Source organism: Lepus europaeus, chromosome 1 (assembly GCF_033115175.1).
Source record: "Lepus europaeus isolate LE1 chromosome 1, mLepTim1.pri, whole genome shotgun sequence".
Lineage (NCBI taxonomy): Eukaryota > Metazoa > Chordata > Mammalia > Lagomorpha > Leporidae > Lepus > Lepus europaeus.
Window position 1 is genome coordinate 111,587,027 of NC_084827.1, and position 21,401 is coordinate 111,608,427.

At 40.9% G+C, this 21,401-nt stretch overlaps 1 protein-coding gene across 1 annotated transcript in view; it reads left to right on the forward strand.

The window, feature by feature from the left end:
- The window catches only part of CERS6 (ceramide synthase 6), a 345,732-nt gene that overhangs the window by 242,295 nt on the left and 82,036 nt on the right, over positions 1-21,401 (forward strand). The window contains exons 5-6 of the mRNA XM_062187587.1: positions 1,963-2,013; positions 10,917-11,009. Coding sequence (XP_062043571.1) covers positions 1,963-2,013; positions 10,917-11,009 — 144 coding nt within the window. The remainder of the gene's footprint in view (positions 1-1,962; positions 2,014-10,916; positions 11,010-21,401) is intronic.

Here is a 21,401-nt window from a genome sequence, read left to right on the forward strand (position 1 = left end):
ACTTTAATGCCCACATTTGAAAAAACATACATCTACTTGTGTTTAAAAATAAATGTATCTATACCTATGTATCTGTATCACCTAGGGAAGAAGACCAAAAATGGGCTCTACATCCGAGTGATAATGGTGATAAATTATATTATTTTACTTTTTTCCTTTTCTGTATTGTGTATATCATCCTCAATGGATGTGTCTTGTTTATATAACTGCAAAAAGTAATTAATATATTGAACTTTCGAAGCCTCCAAAGTGTTTTATTCACTGCATCTCCTCTGATCCTCACACTCTCCCAGTTAGGTCGGTAATGAACGCTGCTGTTACAGATGAGAGAAACAGAGGACACAGGCCATGCAGATGCTCAGGAGGTTAAGTGCAGTGAGATTACTTGATATAGACAGTGCTGAACAGGCAGCAGATGGCAAACTCGGGGACAGGAAAGATCTCAGAAAGGAAAGAAAATGAATAGTAAGTACTTGAATGAAGAGAAACTGTAATGATCCCTAGACATTGTGGGGTGTAGAGCATGACAGACATTATACTTCAGTCTGCCTGCCTACCCTGAGGTCTGGTTCAGTTTCACCAACCCCGAGATGGACCACAGAGTGGGTTTGAAGCACACAGTCTGAGTGTGATTTCTTCTTCTGGCGCCACTGAGCTATTTAACTTGGGCAGTTACCAAGACTCAGGGCACCTATCTACCTAAAATAGACACTAGTAGCTATTGTAAAGGATGAGAATACACCTAAGTTCCATTGAATGTGTGTGGGACATGGGGAGGACTCAGTATTTACTGTCTGAAGCTAATCAACCTCGTTCCCTTAGGACAGGACTAATGAGAATGGTGGGTCAGTCAGAAGAAATATACAAAAGTAGGCATAGGCATTTGGCATCCAGATTGAGAAACCGGTGAGATGCCTGCATCCCATATTGGAGTGCTTGGGTTTGAGTCCTAACTCCATTCCTGATTCCAGCTTCCCACTAATGCACACCTGGAGAGCCGGCTGGTCATGAGTCAAGTGCTTGGATTGCTGAAACCAACCCTGGAATCCTTGATCAAATCCCCGGCTCCCACCTCCAGCCTGCTTCAGTCCCAGCTGCTGCAGGCCTTTGGGCAGTGACATGTGCTCACTCTCGCTCTGGCTCTTACAAATACATACGTATTTTTTTAAAGAAATATATAGATGTATGTCAAATATGTGGAAATGAATAATAATAATAATAGAAATTGCACATAGCATTTGACAATGGATACAAAAGAATTTTAAAGCAAATAAAAAATATGAGGTTAGTTTGTATTAGTAGTATAACCAGCCTCTTCCTGGTTATTAAAAATATTTGGAATCTGTGTGTACATTTAGATTTTGTATCTGATAATACAGCATAGCACGCTAAGTAGTTGCTGCCCAGTTCAGAATGGCTGCTTTGTCATAAAAAGCCCTTGGTCACAGGTCAGGAGTGGAGTGTGCTGTGCAGGTTGGTCTGAGCTTCCCTTCTGAAGCAAGTAGACTTCCACATCCCTGCGCATGACACTGCTTTGTGAACACAGTCTGAGGACTTCAGGGTAGTTTGTACCAACTGTCAGCATTGTTTATTGAAAACAACAGGATGGGTGATTGGCATCTGGTATGGTGAGACCACCAGAGGTCCTGCTGTTGAGGCTGGTTACATAGCAGGAATGCGTCTAAGTGAACAGCAACATAGAAAAATCCACCAGCGAAGGCTCCATCTCAGAGGCACCCTGAAACACTGCCAGTTGAGTGCAGGAGATTACACAGAGGGACTGCATGCTGGGATACTAATTCCTTTGATATCCTATCCTTTATTATTTTATGTCTTTGAATTCTCACACAGGTAAATTGCTGAAATCCCTAAATACTGGGGGCAAGAGCCTGCCCTGAAAGTCTTTTATCTTCTTATTCATGTTCTCAAACATGCAAAATATGTCTCTCTCATTTTTTTCAGAGTCCCTGGTTGTGGAATACAAGGCACTGCTGGTACAACTACCCCTATCAGGTAAGGAGACATTACCATCTGGGTTTTCACGCGCATGAAATGTCTTCCTTAGGTCAATTTCGTGAGCTAAGGCTGGTCCTAAAATGGACAGTTGCCTCCCTTCTTGGCCCTACCCCTGCTGATTGATGCTGACATAACCTAGTGAGGAAAACAGCTTCTGTGTTTCTAACGACGTAAAGAATCAAGCATCAATTGCTTTGGCGGATGGAGTAGGCTTGGAAGGTACATTTGCTGGAGAACAGGGTGCAATCAGTTTAACAGGTGGATTATTCCTTTCTCATAACAGCTGATTTGCTTCTGATTACTGAGGAAAGCCCAAAGATCTTGTCTCAGCAGCAAGTGGGAAAGCCCAAGTGTGGAGCGGGATGGGCACGCTGAGTTTGGTTCATTTTAAGGCTTGGGTGTAGCTGCCAAATATGTGACTCAAGCACCATTTCCCTGAGTACAAGCAGAATGGACTTGTAGCATTACACTCCAGGATAGATTATTCCTGCAACTGAGAGGATGTCTTCGAAAATGAGATTAAAATCCTGTCCCAGAAAGGGAGGTTCTTAGATCCTTGTTCACTGACAGATTGTGCATCTCGCCTTGAATTCAGTAATATCAGCATGTGTTATTATGATCTCCAAATCAGCTAATATTTATATAACAAAGCTAGGGCTTTTCAGAAATTTCTGTTTTCTAACTCACTTGGGACATGTAATATAGGAGAAACAAATGCAACTAGGTATTTTGGTGTTAAAATTGATATGAATACATTGTAATAAGCAACTTGGATTTTCGAGCTTGAGGTTCCTTTGAGTTGTCTCTCTTGAGGCATTTGGTCATTTGGGAGCACATAAGGCTAACGCAGGGCGGATGTGCCCTGCATCTTCTCTAGTGCACATCATCTTGCAACAAAGGGAGGGCCTGCCACCGGGAACTCCTCCTCGGGCAAGTGGACAGGCTAAGGACACTTTGAAATGGAATTCCAGTTTGTATTTCCATCTTGTTCTAGCGGTTCATTCAGATTAGAAAAGAATTTAAATGCACAACCTGACATGGATGGAGAGAGAGCTGAGCAGTCTGGTGACTTCTGCTGGGAACCAAAGCATCACTGAATCAATCACTTATTTTACACAATTGTAATTCTCAGGCCCAGCTGCTGTTTCACTGTCCTAAATACTTGGACATTGTCCTTCAAGGCTGTCTTTGTATTCTGTAGTGGTGTGCTGGGTGTCAGAATTCATGTGTGTATATATACATATATACACACTAATATATATATTTATACATATATATTTAGATATATACATATATATTTGTGTGTAAATTTTTATATATAAAAGCACATTAAAGGCTCTTAGAAATCTTAAATATTGTTGGTGTGGCAGCTGCTATGATGCACCACATTTATGAGGTACATTCTGTAACATGAAAGACACTGAGACAAATGCCTTATGAAATGTAATACCTTCTCTTCTTAACTATAATGCAGTCCAAACTAACTTTCACTGTTATGGCTGGAGCGGAGAAATTGCTTATTTCTGAGAAAATGAGTTGCTAGGACTGTGTCCAAAAAGTAGCTGTCAGCGGCTTCATGGAGAGCACTACAGATTCCACATGACTTCACCCCCACCTCCATTTAGCTAAACATAACGATATTTGGATTTTCTTCTTCCTAACATTATATTCTTTGGGATTGTGTCTAGGAACTACACTGAATCTGCTCTGTTTGTATTAGTGTCACATTAACATGAGAATCAATGAAAAAATAGAGTTTCGTAAGGAAATAATAAAGTAGTACAGTAGTCAACACATTAAGGACAGATCCCACATGGGGTGTAAGTACACAGTGACTCCTGTTGCTGACTTAACAATTTGACACTCCTGTTCATGGCGTCAGTAATCTCCCTAGGCTCTAGTCATGAGTTGTCAGGGCTATGGAAGCCTTTAGAGTTCGCTGACTTTGATCTTATTCCGATAGGGTCATAGTCAAAGTGGAAGTTCTCTCCTCCCTTCAGAGAAAGGTACCTCCTTCTTTGATGGCCCCGTTCTTTCCACTGGGATCTCAGCAACAGGAGTCACTGTGTACTTACACCCCATGTGGGATCTGTCCTTAATGTGTTGTCTAATGTGAAGTGATGCTATAACTAGTACTGAAGCAGTATTTTTATACTTTGTGTTTCTGTGTGGGTACAAACTGATGAGGTCTTTACTAATTATATACTGAATTGATCTTCTGTATATAAAGATAATTGGAAATGAAAAAAAAAACAACCTGGTGTAAAATTGGAAATGGAATAGAAAATTAATTTTTAAAAAATATTATATAGGATCTCTGTCTTTAATGTGCTGTACACTGTTATTTAATGCTATAACTAGTACTCCAATGGTAGTTTTTTCACTTTGTGTTGCTATATGGGGCAAACTGTTGAAATCTTTACCTAATATATACTAAACTGATCTTCTGTATATAAAGAGAATTGAAAATGAATCTTGATGTGAATGGAAGCGGAGAGGGAGCGGGAAAGGGGAGGGTTGCGGGCGGGAGGGAAGTTATGGGAGGGGGGAAGCCATTGTAACCCATAAGCTATACTTTGGAAATTTATACTCATTAAATAAAAGTTTAATAAATGAAAAAAAAGAAATAAAATAAGTCTTAAAAATAAAAAAAAACATAAAATAAAATAAAGTCATTAAACGTCATTAAACACTTGAAAAAAAAGTAGTACAGTAATAAAGGCTGGGGTGGAGATTCTAAGCATTTAGCATAGTTTAATATTGGTTACTAATTGCTTTTAAGTATTGAAATTTAAAACTCAAAGAATATTTGGTACTGAAAATAGCTGACAAATATCTTTGTAGTTTAGTTCTTAGTATAAAATTGGTATACAGAATTTATTTTCAGTTTACCTAGAATTCTGTATTAGGTATTCAACATATTGCAAAATATATCTTGGAAACCCTTGGGATAGAATGGTTCACTGGTTATCTTCAGTACATAGACCCCAAAATCACTCAGTAGAAAGTTCTGAAAGGTTTATTTGAGAGCAGGTCCAAGTATTTCAAAGTATTTTGTCTCAGCAGATGAGAAAAGAAAGGAGTATTTATTTTTTTTTATTAAACTTTTATTTAATGAATATAAATTTCCAAAGTATAGCTTATGGGTTACAATGGCTTCCCCCCTCCCACAACTTCCCTCCCACCCGCAACCCTCCCCTTTCCCGCTCCCTTTCCCCTTCCATTCATGTAAAGATTCATTTTCAATTCTCTTTGTATACAGAAGATCAGTCTAGTATACATTAGGTAAAGATTTCAACATTTTGCCCATATAGCAACATAAAGTGAAAAAACTACCATTGGATCACTAATTATAGCATTAAATAGCAATGTACAGCACATTAAAGACAGATCCTACATAATTTTTTTTTTGAATTAATTAATTTTCTATGCCATTTCCATTTTAACACCAGGTTGTTTTTTTTTTTTTTCATTTCCAATTCTCTTTATATACAGAAGATCAATTCAGTATATAATTAGTAAAGACCTCATCAGTTTGTGCACACACAGAAACGCAAAGTATAAAAATACCGTTTCAGTACCAGTTATAGCATCACTTGGCTTTAGACGACACATTAGGGACAGATCCCACATGGGGTGTAAGTACACAGTGACTCCTGTTGCTGACTTAACAATTTGACACTCCTGTTCATGGCGTCAGTAATCTCCCTAGGCTCCAGTCATGAGTTGCCAGGGCTATGGAAGCCTTTAGAGTTCGCTGACTTCGATCTTATTCCGATAGGGTCATAGTCAAAGTGGAAGTTCTCTCCTCCCTTCGGAGAAGGGTACCTCCTTCTTTGATGGCCCCGTTCATTCCACTGGGATCTCACTCACCGAGATCATTCATTTAGGTCTTTTTTTTTTTCCTCTTCCATGATATCCTGGCTTTCCATGCCTGCTATACTCTCATGGGCTCTTCAGCCAGATCTGAAGGAGTATTTAAATTTTGGGAAACCTCTTAGGGCTTTTTAATGAATATACATTGCACATATGGCTATACTTGATATTCAGTGGCTACCAATTAAATAAATCTGCTACCTGTGCTGTTCTTTACACGATGTGAGTACAGTACTTAATTATAAAGTCATTGGATTACAATCTTTAGATGCCTGAAGATGACCTCGCAAAACATAATTATGACAGAGAAGGTTAAAGTACAGACACAAACATGGACAAACTAAAAACAAATTGTGTTGCCACAGAGTTCAAGGAATTATAAGATCTAAAAAAAGGCTGTAAAAGAATTTTCAAGAAGCAAGCACATTTCTGTGGAAAAGATTTTAGGAAATCAGATAAATAAGCTGGCACTTTTGTATCATATGGGTTACTTTTTCCTCCTTATATGTGTTTTTGTTACTTTTGTTGAAATAAATGATAGAATAATCATAAGTAAAATGGGAAAGAATATATTTTTTCAGAATATTAATGACAATTTTTTTAAGATTTATTTATTTGAGAATCAGAGTTACACAGAGAGGAGAGGGGGAGGGAGAGGGAGAGGGAGAGGGAGAGGGAGAGGGAGAGGGAGATGGAGAGGGAGGTCTTCCATCCACTGGTTCACTCCCCAGTTGGCCACAATGGCCAGAGCTGGGCCAATCTGAAGCCAGGAGCCAGGAGTTTCTTCCGGGTCTCCCACACGGGTGCAGGGTCGCAAGGACTTGGGCCATCTTCCACTGCTTTCCCAGGCCATAGCAGAGAGCTGGATTGGAAGTGGAGCAACCAGGACTTAAGCCAGCACCCATATGGGGTGCTGGCACTGCAGGCAGTGGCTTTATCTGCTATGCCACAGCACCAGCCCCAATGACATAATTCTTTAATGGTACTGAGTACTGTTATTGTGCTAAGTATATTGATATATTTATGCACAAGATTCTCATTTTTAAAATAAACAGTTGGAAATTCAGTAACATTTGTTAGTTCTTAGGGAAATATATATGTGATTATAAAATAGCATAAATTGTACATTTTTAATTTAGATGTGAAGTTTCAGTAGTTACCATTGTTTCTTGACCCAAATATCTCAATAAAATTAGAAAGCTAAGTGAAACCTTTAGATAGCTTTAATTGAGCACCTATTCTATGGACTTTGCTAGAATTATCTATTTTTTTATGATAAAATACAGGTTCATGTTACTCCTATGAAGAACAAAAAGATCTTTTTAAAATTGAATTCCTATAATTTAAATCACTGTATGATAAGAATATGCAGCAAGTTAGTTGAACTTGAAATGAATCAGTTGTCTACTAGGACTTAAACATATTTTGTTAAGAGATACCATTTTAAAAAGTCAAATAATATAGTAGTAGAGTCTAAGTTATGTATTACTAGAGGTCTTGAATAATGAAACCTGTCTATAGCTGTGATTATTAAAATTTCTCAGTACTGTGGGGAAAAAAAGATTCAACGTGAAACCTTTTGGGTTGAGCAGCTGCAATCATATTTACAAATAAGAAACACCATTAGTGTGGAAGGAAAAATGCCCTATGTGGGACTTACAGAATAAGATGATCTTTTACTGATAAGACATCATTGCTTTTTTTTCATTTTCAATTATCTTTATATACAGAAGATCAACTTAGTATATACTAAGTGAAGTTGTCAACAGACTGCACCCAGATAGACACACAAAGTATAGAGTACTGTTTGAGTAGTAGTTTTACCGTTAATTTGCCTAGTACAACACATTAAGGACAGAGGTCCTACATGGGCAACAGGTGCTCAGTGACTCCTGTTGTTGATATAACAATTGACACTCTTATTTATGGGGTCAGAAATCACCCAAGGCTCTTGTAATGAGCTGCCAAGGCTATGGAAACCTCTTGAGTTCACCAACTCCAATCTTATTTAGACAAGGTCATAGTCAAAGTGGAAGTTCTCTTCTCCCTTCAGAGAAAGGTACCTCCTTCTTTAATGGCCCGTTCTTTCCGCTGGGATCTCACTCACAGAGATCTTTCATTTAGGTCTTTTTTTTTTTTTTTTACCAGAGTGTCTTGGCTTTCCATGCCTGTGAAACTCTCATGGGCTTTTTAGCCAGATCTGAATGCCTTAAGGGCTGATTCTGAGGCCAGAGTGGAGGCATTTGCCATTCTATGAGTGTGCTGTGTATCCTGCTTCCCATGTTGGATCATTCTCTCCTTTTTAATTCTATCAGTTAGTATTTGCAGACACTGGTCTTATTTAAGGACATCATTGCTTTATGGTGACTAATTCAGCATCCAGGACAGATTCACAGTCTTTGATGGAAATGGTGTTAATCCTTGATAAACAGCACATACTTGTAAAAAAAAAAAAAATACGAAGGGCCCTATATATAGGGGCCTTTCCTCTTATATGTGTGGGAAAAAATTAAACAGCACCAAATTTATTATATAGATATTATACTCATAGTGCTTTGCATGTAATCATGTCTGTAAATAAATGCAGTAGATCATAGCACATTTGTAAGCCTTAGGAGTATTTTTAAAGATAAAGCTTGCTCATGAAACCTATTTGTTATGCCTTTAGCATATATAGCAAGCACATAAGTAACTGAACAGATTTTTTTTGAAAGATTTATTTATTTACTTGAAAGTCAGAGTTACACAGAGAGGAGAAGGAGAGGCAGAGAGAGAGAGGTCTTCCATTTGCTGGTTCACTCCCCAGATGGCCGCAATGGTCGGAGCTGCACTGATCTAAAGCCAGCAGCCAGGAGCTTCTTCCGGGTCTCCCATGCGGGCACAGGAGCCCAAAGACTTGGGCCATCTTCTACTGCTTTCCCAGGCCATAGCAGAGAGCTGGATCAGAAGTGGAGCAGCCGGGACTAGAACTGGCACCCATATGGGATGCCAGCACTGTAGGCAGCAGCTTTACCCACTATACCACAGCGCCGGCCCCAACAAATTTTTAAATGAAAACATAGTGATGTATGTCAGTTTTGCTAAGGACGTGTTGCTCCTTCTGTATGGGCATCTACATTTTATTGTGTGTTATAGTAATTCTTATATAAACATGCATGTTTTAAGTTTAAAATAATGTAATGATGCATTCAGTTAGACCTGGAGTAGCTCATCCTAGGGAACACAAGGTGGGCATGAGAAGCCCCAGTGTGGTGGTCACAGGGCCTCAGCAGCTGTGACACCTGGACTCAAACCTCTTAACCTTAATTAACTGCATTTCCTGTCATCTGTACAATCTAGATCTAGAATGCAATGGTACTAACTGTGTAAGATTTTTATGAGAATCAAAGAAGTCAGCCTGTGAGTGAGCTTTGTCAAATGCAAAGCAGTCTGTAGATGCAGTCCTTGTAATGTGATGCTCTCTGGAGAAGTCAGCAGTTTCCAGATGTGCTGGAACCTGTCCTCATGACCTCTCTGAGGCGTTTCGCCAGGCGGAATGCCAGGAGGAAGAGGATCTCATTAAAACTGAAATTTGACCTTGGCTCCAAGGATTGTTAAGCCAAGGCCCTACTTTTTAAGAACGCCCATCCCTCACTGCTAGTGCCCTCAAGTTGTAAAAAGGCCAGTTCAGTGAGGATATGCATTCTCTTCAGGGTGATGCTGAGCTTAATAAAAACATCAGTGCTTGCCTTAGTTCCGGCTGCTAGACCAGAATACCGTCAGAGGTCAGTTTCCTCTTGAAAGAGCACCAGTCCAGTTCAGAAGAATTTCACTCCCTTGACCTAATTGCATCTCAGAAGCTGCACCTTCAATTCCTTGACATTGGGTATTAGACTTCAACACGTAAATTGGGGGAATGGGGGAAAGACCACAAACAAACATGCAGTCCATAACTGTGCTCATCACCATTGAGATCTTAACACTGTTGGTTGGATAGTGCCCTGTGCCCGTGTATTTCATTGCCAAATGTCTGTGGCAGGAATAATTGTCTCCCCTGATGCCTTTGCTCAGAGTTGGTGGTTAACTGAGTGCCAACTGGCCATTCATTCTGCTACTAGTGATGTCCAACACACATAATTTGAATTGTATTAATATATAGTGTCAGCTTGTATATAGGGGCACGGACATGTTCATGTGGCGAATTTCAGAGGTGTTTCATTGATTTTGGTAAAGTAAGATGTTTCATTACACCTCATAAAACAATTAAAATCACCTCATCAGAGCCTACTCATAAAATGTTTTGTTTATGGATTTATGTGCTAAGCACATATTTCTGATTTCCACTGTCTGTCTCTGCCTTTCCCCATCTCTGAGCTTCCAAGGCAGTTAAATCAGATATCACCCATATTTTACAAATAATAAACCAAGACCCAAGTTTTATGCCTACTATGCTGTGGATCCAGGACTTGATCTTGGATTTCCTGGCTGGGTGCCTAGTTTTCTATCTCTTGGCAGCTTCCTTGGTCCTCTGATATTTTGAGAAATGTTTTTGAATCATTATTTTTTATATTTGCTATGGTTCAAACATTCCCTAATAACAAGAGAACTTTCTGATTAATGCAGAACTTGACCCCTAAAACACTCCCATTTTTGTCACCTACCTCCTAGTCTGTACTTCAGACTCTTAAACAGTTGCCCAGGGTTTTTCTTTCAGCGTTTGTGTTTGAATGTCTTTTCAGGTTACCCAAGGAATTCTGCAGATACCAGTATCTAAAAAAATGATAAACACTGCTGTTAAAATTAATAATGAATTGGGTACCAAATGTTCATGATGATGAACACCTTTTGGGTTGGAAATGAAAGCAATGCCATCCAGCTGCGGATTACAGGCATCCTTCAAAGCCCTGTTATCTACAAAGGGAATAGGGTAGGGACTGCATTTGTGCAGGCATAGGCCAGTTCTCAGCATTGAGCTGAGGTGTTGGGAGGTACAAACTGAATCTCCTATTAACTGTGAATCTCTCCTCTTTTCCTTTCATCCCCAGCCACTCACGACTGATCTTCACTACTATTACATCCTGGAGCTGTCGTTTTATTGGTCTTTAATGTTTTCCCAGTTCACTGATATCAAAAGAAAGGTAAGAGTGGTGGTATCGTCAAGTGCTTGCGCATCTGCATTTTTAATGGCTCTTGGCAGGTGGGTGTGATCTCAAAGGAGCATACCCTGTTGGGACGCTGGCACTGGATTAGTATTGCATGACTACAGAAATTGCTATTTTTTTGTGCTGTTTGTATTTTGTTCCTGTTGTCTCTTCACTCTTTTCCCAAAATCCAAGTATCCTTTTATCCATGGAAAAAAAAAAATACAGCAAAGCAACCCAAAAGCTGAAGTTTTCTCATACTCTGATTCCCTAGTCCTTTTTCTTCTTTAGATTAACTAAAAAGTAATTTTTTCTTTGTAGCTCCTGGGGGAGAGTAAAATCTCAGTGTTTCAGCCTTACAGAATACATTCCCCATTTAAAGGTCATCCAGTGTCCAAAAATGTCATGGAAATATGACATTCCTAAAGGAGCTGTGATCTGGTTTCACCCCTCTCTGCCATTGGAATTGCCTTTTTTTCCCCTAAGATTTATTTATTTATTTGAAAGAGTTATAGAAAGGGAGAAGCCAAGACAGAGAAAGTCTTCCAGCTACTGGTTCACTCCCTTAAATGGCCGTAATGGCCAGGCAAAAGCCAGAAGCCAGGAGCTTCATCCAGGCCTCACATGTGGATGCAGGGGCCCAGGCACTTGGGCCATCTTCCACTGCTTTCCCAGGCAGTTAGCAGGGAGCTGGATCAGAAGTGGAGCAGCCAGGACTTCAGCCAGTACTCATATGGGATGCCAGCACTGCGGGTGGCAGCTTTACCTACTGTGCCACAGCACCTGCCCCTGGAATTGTTTTTGCTGAGATTAACTGTGACCTCCTTAAAGTTAAATTCACTGATTCCAGCTCCATCCTACCAGCTTCTGGACAGAATTGGTGCTTTTGGCTCTTTGCTGCTTATTTTTTCACGACATCATCATTTTCTCAAGATTTGCGTATTTGAATGAATCCTATAAAGTCTTCTTTCTGGTCTGTACTTTAATGTCTCATGATCTTCATATTTGGTTGCACCAGAGTTCCGGGTGTCATTTCTATGGATGATTGTGTTTACACCCTCCAACACTTCTAACCATAACTTATATGATAATAACTCCCAAATGTTTCTCTACTGCCCCAGATTCTTTCTGAGCTTATACTTCCATAACTCATCACAAATATTAATACTATCTTCTTTTTGTTTATCATCTTTAATCTCCCTAACAACTCCAATATGCAATTTTATTATCTATTAGCTATCCTCATTTTATAAATGAGAAGGCTGAACTTTACATTTGGTGTTTCCAACTGAAGACATGAATTTTTGGTCTTGTTCTTCCTGTAACAACGCTTAACAAACAGTTATGAAATCTAGAAAGTCATCTTTTGTTCCTTTCTTTGTTACTCCCTTTGTCTTAGTATCACTGACATACTTAGTTTGAGTCCTATCTACATTTGCCCAATATATTACAGTAGCCTCCTAATTGGTCCTCCTGTTACCTGATGAATCTTGCTTATCTGGCCCCTAAGATTTGTGTTTCTAAAACCTTTCAGACAAAATCCAAACCTCTTGCAGTGGTAGTAAGAATTATAAACAGTGCAACTGAGACCCACTTCCCCAGCTCTGTTCCCCATTTTTCTTCTCCTACTTTCAACACACACATGAGTGCTGGCTTCAAATATCTTCTTGTCATTGTCCAACCACATAATTAACCTTTTTTGTGCATCTTTGTTTTTACAAGGCCATACCTATGGCTAGAATATACTTTCTTCCCCCATTCCAACAAGGAAGACATTCCCCTCAAACAACCTCTTTTTTAATTAATTAATTAATTTATTTATTTAATTTGAAAGAGTTAGAAAGAGAGGTAGAGACAGAGAGAGAGGTCTTCCATCCACTGGTTCACTCCCCAGACGGCTGCAACGGCCAGAGCTGTGCCGATCCGAAGCCAGGAGCTAGGAGCTTCATCTGGGTCTTCCATGTGGGTGCAGGGGCCCAAGGACTTGGGCCATCTTCTACTGCTTTCCTAAGCCATAGCAGAGAGCTGGATTGGAAGTGGAGCAGCCAGGTCTCAAACTGGCAGCTGTATGGGATGCCAACACTTCAGGCCAGGGCGTTAACCCGCTGCGCCACAGCGTCGGCCCCTCAAACAACCTCTTCTTTGAAGCATTATTCAGTTTCCTTGAGATTTTGATCAATCTTTCTCCTGTGTTTAGTTTACAAGCATTTTCTCCACTTACCATATTATGTTTTTTTCTTTTTTAAAAAGGTTTACTTATTTATTTGAAAGTCAAGGTTATACACACACACAGAGAGAGAGAGAGAGAGAGAGAGAGAGAGAGGTTCTCCATCCTCTGATTCACTCCCCTGTTGGCTGCAATGGCCAGAGCTACACAGATCCGAAGCCAGGAGTTTCTTCCGGATCTCCACATGGGTGCAGGGGCCCAAGGACTTGGACCATCTTCTACTGCTTTCCCAGGCCATAGCAGAGAGCTGGATCGGAAGTGGAGCAGTCGGGACTTGAACCAGTTACGGACTACACCACAGTGCCGGTCCCACCATACTGTGTTTTAACAGTAAGGTCACCTGCTCTCCTCCTTTAGTAGACATGGAGAGTGAAGAGTAGTTTCCTGGTCCATTTGGGCTGCTGTAACACAACACCTTAGCCTGGGTAGCCCATAGCAGCAGAAACCTGTTTCTCACAATTCTGGAAGGTGAGGAGTCCAGGATCAAGGTCCCAAAAGATTCCGTGTCTGGAAAGGACCTGGATGCTCCCAGATGGCACATTCTCACTGTGTCCTTGTATGGTAGGAGGGGCAAGGCAGCTCTCTGGGACTTCCTTTATATGAAGGCACTAGTCGCATTCATGAGGATGCCTCCCAAAGGCCCCTTGTCCTAATACTGTTAGTTTAGGGAGTAGGGTTTCAACATACAAATTTAGAGGGGACACAAACTTCCAGTTCATAGCAAGTGGAACATTTTTGCACATAATGACTGTCAACACCCACTTATGGTGGGAACCAGTACGTTTAGGGAAAATGAATAAAGGAACTCAGTTCCTTGTCAACAGGACTGTACACTAGGGTGGAGCACAATAGTGTAATGTATTTCTAGGTTAGACCAGTAATCTGTTAAATTAGAAAGTGGTATCTGAGTGGCAGCTGAAAAATGTTTAGGAATCCGTGGGCCCAATACCTGAGTTGCCTTTCCCCCAATACACACTTTCCACCATTCTTCAGCAGTGGCTCACTTGGCTGGCAAAAGTATCTGTGTTTCCTGGCTTGGTGGCTACAAGACCTGAAGATATGTATGTTATCAGATTCCCATAGGAAGTAATGTCCCTATCAGGACTGGCTTAAGTATGGCAGATGACTCATTGGCACCCATAATTTGTGGTTCCCTTACTTGGTCTACCGAACAGTCTGGTCCAGTTTCTGGACACATTTAAAGATCCATCAGTGATAAGATGCCAACTAGGTCTCTGAATGACCTGAAGAACCACCATCAATCATTCATGAAAACAAAACCTGTAGACTGATTGTCTTTTAAGCACCAGGTATTGTTCTAGGCTCATTTTGCATTTTGTTTTCTTTTTGAGAATCCCCTTTGTCCAGATTGCTGTATAATACATATAACAGAGAGAGAGGTAGAATATTCCCCCATTTTAACTTGAGAGACTTGGTATTCCATGAGTTTGTGTAAGTTTCTCAGTGGCATGCATCGTGCAATGCATTAGAGCTCAAGCCTCCCAAGCAGCATACTGTGATTCACTGTTAAATTAGATATGTACGCAAATTCTTGCCTTGCCTCGCATTGCTCAGGACTTAAGAGGTGGCAAACTGTATTAGTCAATTTTTTGTCACTATGACAAAATATTGGAGATGGTTAATTTTATGGAGAAAGGAACTTGATTTCAGGCTGCAGTTTGTAAGGTTGACAGGGCAAGATTGGGTGGGCCCCGGTTTTTCAGCCTCTGATGGTAGCATTCTTGCTGCAGAGTCCAGAGGCAGTGCAGAGCATCACATGGCAAGAGAAGAAAGCATCTGTGTCTAGGAAGTCTCTCATAAAGTCACCAGAATTTAACCATGGGGTTCTGCCTTGGTGACCCAGTCCAATCTAATCACCTCCTAAAATCTCCACCTTCAAACCCCATAATTGGATTAAGTTTCCTCTCTTCATACATTTACAGGAGACGTTGGGGACCAAAACTTTTTAATACATGGGCCCTTGGGGGACATTCAGCATCCAAGGTAATATCCAAATGATAGCATAGACTGTCTATAGCTCCTTGCTGTTTTATTATTTCCTCTTTTGCTGAGTGAGAATTGAGGGTGTCTTATCCACAGTTAGATTCATAAAAGCAGGACTACCCGTCCTTGGCTTCCAGAAGCCTGATCCTCCACTTGCTTGAGTTTCTTGTCATGCATGTATCCTGTCTGTTCAGTGAACCACAAAGACCCAGAGTATCTTCATTAATTTAAACCAAATGGCTATTACCACAGTAGTTTCATAGGTTGATTGCTTTCAAGGGGTTAAGCATATCATTATGTATGATTTTAGTATATTTAGCATCAGCGCAGAAAACATCTATAAAAATGATATTTTTTTCAATGATGGTTGTGGAATTAATCCTATTTTTGTAAATATTTTTCAGTGTTGAGACATTAATTATATATATTTTTTTCCTGGTCAGTACCATTAGCCTGCTCTCTGTCACTTAAAATTATTTTATGTATTCCTGGTATAACTGGCATATTCTTATTTCTTGCACAAAATGAAAATTTGGCTGCTAGCAGGCATGCTTATTACTTGGCAGAGGTTTTAATAAGAAAGCATTTTCTGCTGCTGCCATCTCTCATTAGAGAGCCAGAGCCCTTACTTTTCCCCTTTTACATCTTGCTGATTGGCCTCATGGGTCCTTAGCGGTTCTGTCCTTATTATGCTCCCACTTGGAAGATCTGCCGTTCCAGCCATCAGTGACGATTTGTGATGTGTTCTGGATGCCAGATACACTCTCCACCTTCTATATTGGAACTATTGACTAAACCCTGTAAATACAGCCTGCTTCTTAATTACGAAATGAGATGTTTGAAGACAGTTGTTGGCAATAGAGTGTGGAAGCCAACTTCTGAAGGCCATCGGGACCTTGTTAATAGAAGGGTTCTCATTTCTTTGGCTCTCCTCTTGAATGACAATGAGCTTAAGTGGTCATTCTCAAACGGATTCAAATTTAAAATAGATAAACCTGTAGTCAGACTAAAAGAAAAAAAGAGAAAAAAATCAAATAAAATTAGAGTTGAAAGGGAGACATTACAACTGATACCAATGAAATATAAAGGATCACAAGAAACTACTGGGAAGAACTGTATGCTAATAAACTAGAAAACCTAGAAGAAGTGGATAAATTCTTGGATTCATATAACCTACCAAGATTAAATCAAGAAGATATAGACAATCAAAACACCCTTAACAAGCACCAAGATTGAAGCTGTAATCAGTTGTCTCCCATCAAGGAAAAGCCCAGGACCTGATAGCTTTACTACTAAGTTCTACAAAACATTCAAAGAGGAAGTAACTGCAGGACTCTTCAAACTATTCCGAAATATTGAACAAGATGGAATTCGAATCTGTAAATATTAGATCCAAATGCATGCCTGAAACTTTGAATCTGTACCTTGAGTGAGGTTTAGAAACCACTTTTTCAGTTCATTCAGCTCTGGAGTGTTTCTAGGATGGCTTTTAGATTCACAAATACTTATCTCCCTTTTTGTCATTGTTTTGTCACATAGAATCTGGAGTGTGAAACTTACAATGAGAACCTCTCACCCCTGTGGTGACCGAGCACATGGCCTCTTGATCATTTCCAGAACTGAGACTCTGGAAATGCTATTAATCTTCCAGAGGGAAGAAACTAGCCAAGATACAATGGAATTATGATTTGAATCTTCTTTTATGTGCTAGAAAGATTTGTAAACTTTTAAAGTATTTTCCTTATTTTTTTTTCTTCTCTCTTCTCTCCATTCCCTTCCTTCCCTTCATTCTTCTCTCTTTTCTTCCTTCCCTTGAAAATAAAACAAAGCAAAACCTTAAAACAACAGGCATATTCTTAGCATGCAGCATTGTGTGAAACATCCTTTATTTCACAAGTTTTAATTTTTGTTAAAATTCTGTCTGGTAGCACCTGTTCACAATCAGTGTTTCTCCTGTTCAACTAGATTTTCCAGGGAGGCTAATGCCTATTTTGTCTTGGAACTCGGAACAGCTTGCTGATGTCTAAACCCTATGTCCTTTTCCACTGCGCTGCTGTTTGGCTGGAAGGCCGGGCCCCTGGCCAAGGCGGTCTGTCGTGTTCAGAGTCCTTCTCAAGAAAGCATCCCTGGCAGAGGTCCAGGGCCCAGCCGGTGAAATCAACTTGTTGCTCTGTCAGCCTCTAACCTGAGAGAAACACTGCATCTTGTTAAAGATTCCTGCCACACACAGGCATGATGGTTAAGTTTAGCAAGAAACTTAGTGACAGGCCTGTGTATGTTGTCTGTGGCTCTTTGCAAAGGATAATTGGAGCCTGGTGCTGTGAGCTTTAGCTGCCTTTTAGTACACATGGCCATGCTCAGATCTTCCCTGCTTCAGTTAGTTTGAGAATAAAGGAAACTTCATGCTTTAATCTTCTTACAAGGAAGCGGAATGACATAGAATTAAATGAAAAAAATATACATAAGGCCATCTAGTACTACACTTGACCAATAGAGCTTACAACAGTACCTAACATATTATGACCAAAATTTACCTGAATAAAAGCCTACTATAAGAACAACTTGGGCTGGCACCGTGGCTCAACAGGCTTATCCTCCGTCTTGTGGCGCTGGCACACTGGATTCTGTCCCGGTTGCCCCTCTTCCAGGCCAGCTCTCTGCTATGGCCCGGGAGTGCAGTGGAGGATGGCCCAAGTGCTTGGGCCCTGCACCCGCATGGGAGACCAGGAGAAGCACCTGGCTTCTGCCTTCGGATCAGTGCGGTGCGCCGGCCGCGGCGGCCATTGGAGGGTGAACCAACGGCAAAGGAAGACCTTTCTCTCTGTCTCTCTCTCTCACTGTCCACTCTGCCTGTCAAAAAAAAAAGAAGAAGAAGAAGAAGAAGAACTTAAAAACTATAAGAACAACTTAAAAATTCAAAAATTAATTATCACAGGTTTTATATTTTTGTCAATAATAATTGACAAAATGATTCTGAAGAGGAACTAACTTAAAATTGCCAACCTTTTACTTTTCCTAAAACAATATTTTATCTTATTTTTAAAGGTTTTTTTTTTTTTTACTTATTTGAAAATCAGAAGTAAAGACAGAGAGGGCGAGACCGAGAGAAAGAGACCTTCCATCCACTGGTTCACTCCCCAAATGGCCACAACAGCTGGGGCTGTTCCAGGCTGTTCCGTCCTGCGGGACGTCAACTAGGGCTGAGCACCTAGAAGGAGAAATGAAGGGACAGGAGACACAAAGATGGCAGCAAGACAAGGGTCCTGATCAAGCTGCAAATTTTATTTTTCAACCACACACTTATATATCATAAAGGCAGGGTGTCGGGCAGGGGAAGGAGGGGCGTTTAGGAGGGCAGGACGTCGGGCGGGGAAGGAGGGGGAGCTTACTTGTAGCTGCAGTGCTTGTGCAAGTAGGGGAAAGGTTACAAGGTCTTAAGGCACAAGGTCACACAAGGTTGCGTTATCCGTACTCTCGGGCCTGGGCTGTCTAGCCCTGCCTCAGTAGTTTTCCACTAAGAGGCCACATGCTGTGTGGCCCCTGACACTAGGCTGAAGCCAGGAGCTAGGAGCTTCTTCCAGGTCTCCCACAGGGGTGCAGGGGCCCAAGCATTTGAGCCATCTTCCGCTACTTTCTCAGGCACATTAGGGAGCTAGATTAGAAATGGAGCAGCCGGGACTTGAACAGGCACCCATATGGGATGCTGGCACTGCAGATGGTGGCTTAACTGCTATGCCACGGCGCGCCGGCCCCAGTAAGAATATTTTAAAAGCACATACTGTTTGTAGTTCTGATTTCATAAAGAAAAGGCAATCTTGACATAAAAGGAGAAAGAACATCTTGTCATAAAGGATAATCCTTGAAATTTATCAGTATGAAAAGTCCTGTGCCGGAGTGGAAGATCATTGCTAATGGGCACTGTGATTTGGAGTCCCGAGGCATGCCCTGTGGAGGCCGTGGCTGGCCCAGCACCACTCTCATCTGCTGTGCCTCAGTTGCCGGATTCAAGGAATGGAGTTCATAGAACGTACCTTATGGGAGTGTTGTGAAGTCTAAGCAGGTAATAAATGTTCCGAGAACAGTGCCTGCCACATCGTAAGTGCTCAGTAGGTATCAGCTATGAATCTAGAGCTGTACGTCTCAGCCTCCTCCCCTCTGGTGGCTGGATGGGGAGGTGTGACCAGCAGGCTGTAACAGAGTGAGTTAACACTGGGCTGGGATATTTCACTGCCCTTGCCAGTGTGAGCCGCTGTAGCGCTCTGCGGTTCCCTCTAGTACAGCGATTGGTAACATCTGAGATGGAGCCGGCTCCATCAGCCTGGATCCCTGCGTGACCCAAGCAAGCAGACTTCCTCCTAGCCCCTCAACCAATGGCAAAACGTAGTGAGTAGGAAATACGGCTTTGTTTGAAACCACTCCGATTTTAAGGGCTTTGTTCCTGCTGCCTACCCCAGCTTGTCATGAGCACAGCCATGAATAAGAGGGCAGTTAGCATTTCCTAGGAGGATATTTGGAATTTGTTTATCTAATCAGCAGTGCTCAGGGATCTGAGGTTTCCTGGGAATCCTCGAGACCCTTTCAGGAGGTCTGTAAGCCAAAGCCGTTTTCATAATACTACGGAGATGCCATTTGCCTCTCTCACTGGGTTGAATTTTGCACAGAGAGTGCAAAAAATAGTGGAGGGCAGAATTGCTGGCAGCCGCTCCAAGCTGTACTAGTAGCCATGGTATTTTGCAGTGCCACACACTTGCAGGAAGAAGAAAGCATCAGTCTCACTTGAAAATGCTCTTGATGAAGTAGTAAAAGATACTCATTTTATCAACTACCTGCTGTTGAATACACGTTTTCAAAATGTGTGTGCTGAAGGCAGAAGTGGGCATAAAGAACTTCTGTTGCCTAACAGTACACAATGGTGTCTCGTGAAAACTCACGTGTGGTTCTTTGTGTTTTGAGTGGAACTAGCTGCCCTTTCCCCCATTAGAACCCCATTTTTACTTGAAGGAATGACCGACAACCTATGTTTTGCAACTTGTATATATGACAGGCATTTCTCTGGAAGTGTACAAAGTGAGCTTGTCAAGTTGTTTGAAGAAGGGCAGTTTATTTGTTAAAGTGAAAGTTCAAGTTTTCAAGCAAACATTAGATTTTTGGAAGGCTTGTATCCACCAGTGAGAACATGGTAGTGTCTTTGTACATAAGACATTTCTGATGAAATTGGTAATGATATTAACATATAATTTTTAAAAAATATTGTATAACAAAGCGTATCATTAACTCAATGAACCAGTGTTTTTTCCAAATGATCAATGCATGGTGTTACAAAATGCATGAGTGAAAGATGCATTCAAAAGTCAAAATAGACCAGTATGTTTCAATGTAACAGAATATGGAAAGTTTATTGATGTGGTTTTAGATTCTGCATTGCAGCTAACCTTTAACAATGTCCAAGTTGCCAAGTTTTGGTAAAGTATCAAAGAATATCTACAGCTCTCACAAGCACCTATTAAAACACTCACTTTCCCAAGTATTTATTTATCTGATATTGGAGTTTCATCACCTACTTCAACCAAAATACCAATAGCAACAAGTTGAATGTACTTTGAATATTTTCAAAAATTCTCAGTTTTAACATCTAATATGATACATATTAATAGTTAAAATCCATATAAACAAAGTCTTTGATATCACCAAAAATTTTTAAGAATATAAAGGAATGTTGAGACCATGTTGAGAAAGTTGAGACCACACCAAAATGTGTGCCACCTGCTGGCCTAGACTGTTCTTGGCCTTTCCTCGGACTGTGACTTCCAGGTCGTACCTGACAGGTCAGCATGCCCAGAAATTTCTTTGCTCAAAAAGCTAACATCACACCAAAGGATATCTGTTCATCCTGACAAGGATTAAAAATAATGTGGAATTCTGTGTCACCTTAGTGCTGCGACTGGTAGACACTGGCCACTTAACCTCCCTTTCACAGAGGTGCCAGGTGCTCTTTTAAGCATCTGCTTGGGACTGGAGTTGTAATGTTCTGCCACTTCAGCTCGGACTTCTTCTGAGGCAGGTATCCCCGAGTGCTGGGCCTCTGTCTTATTTCTTTCTCCCTGCTGTGTCTTCAGAATGCAAGCAGGGAAGAAACAGCTCATTTTAGCAAGCTGCTG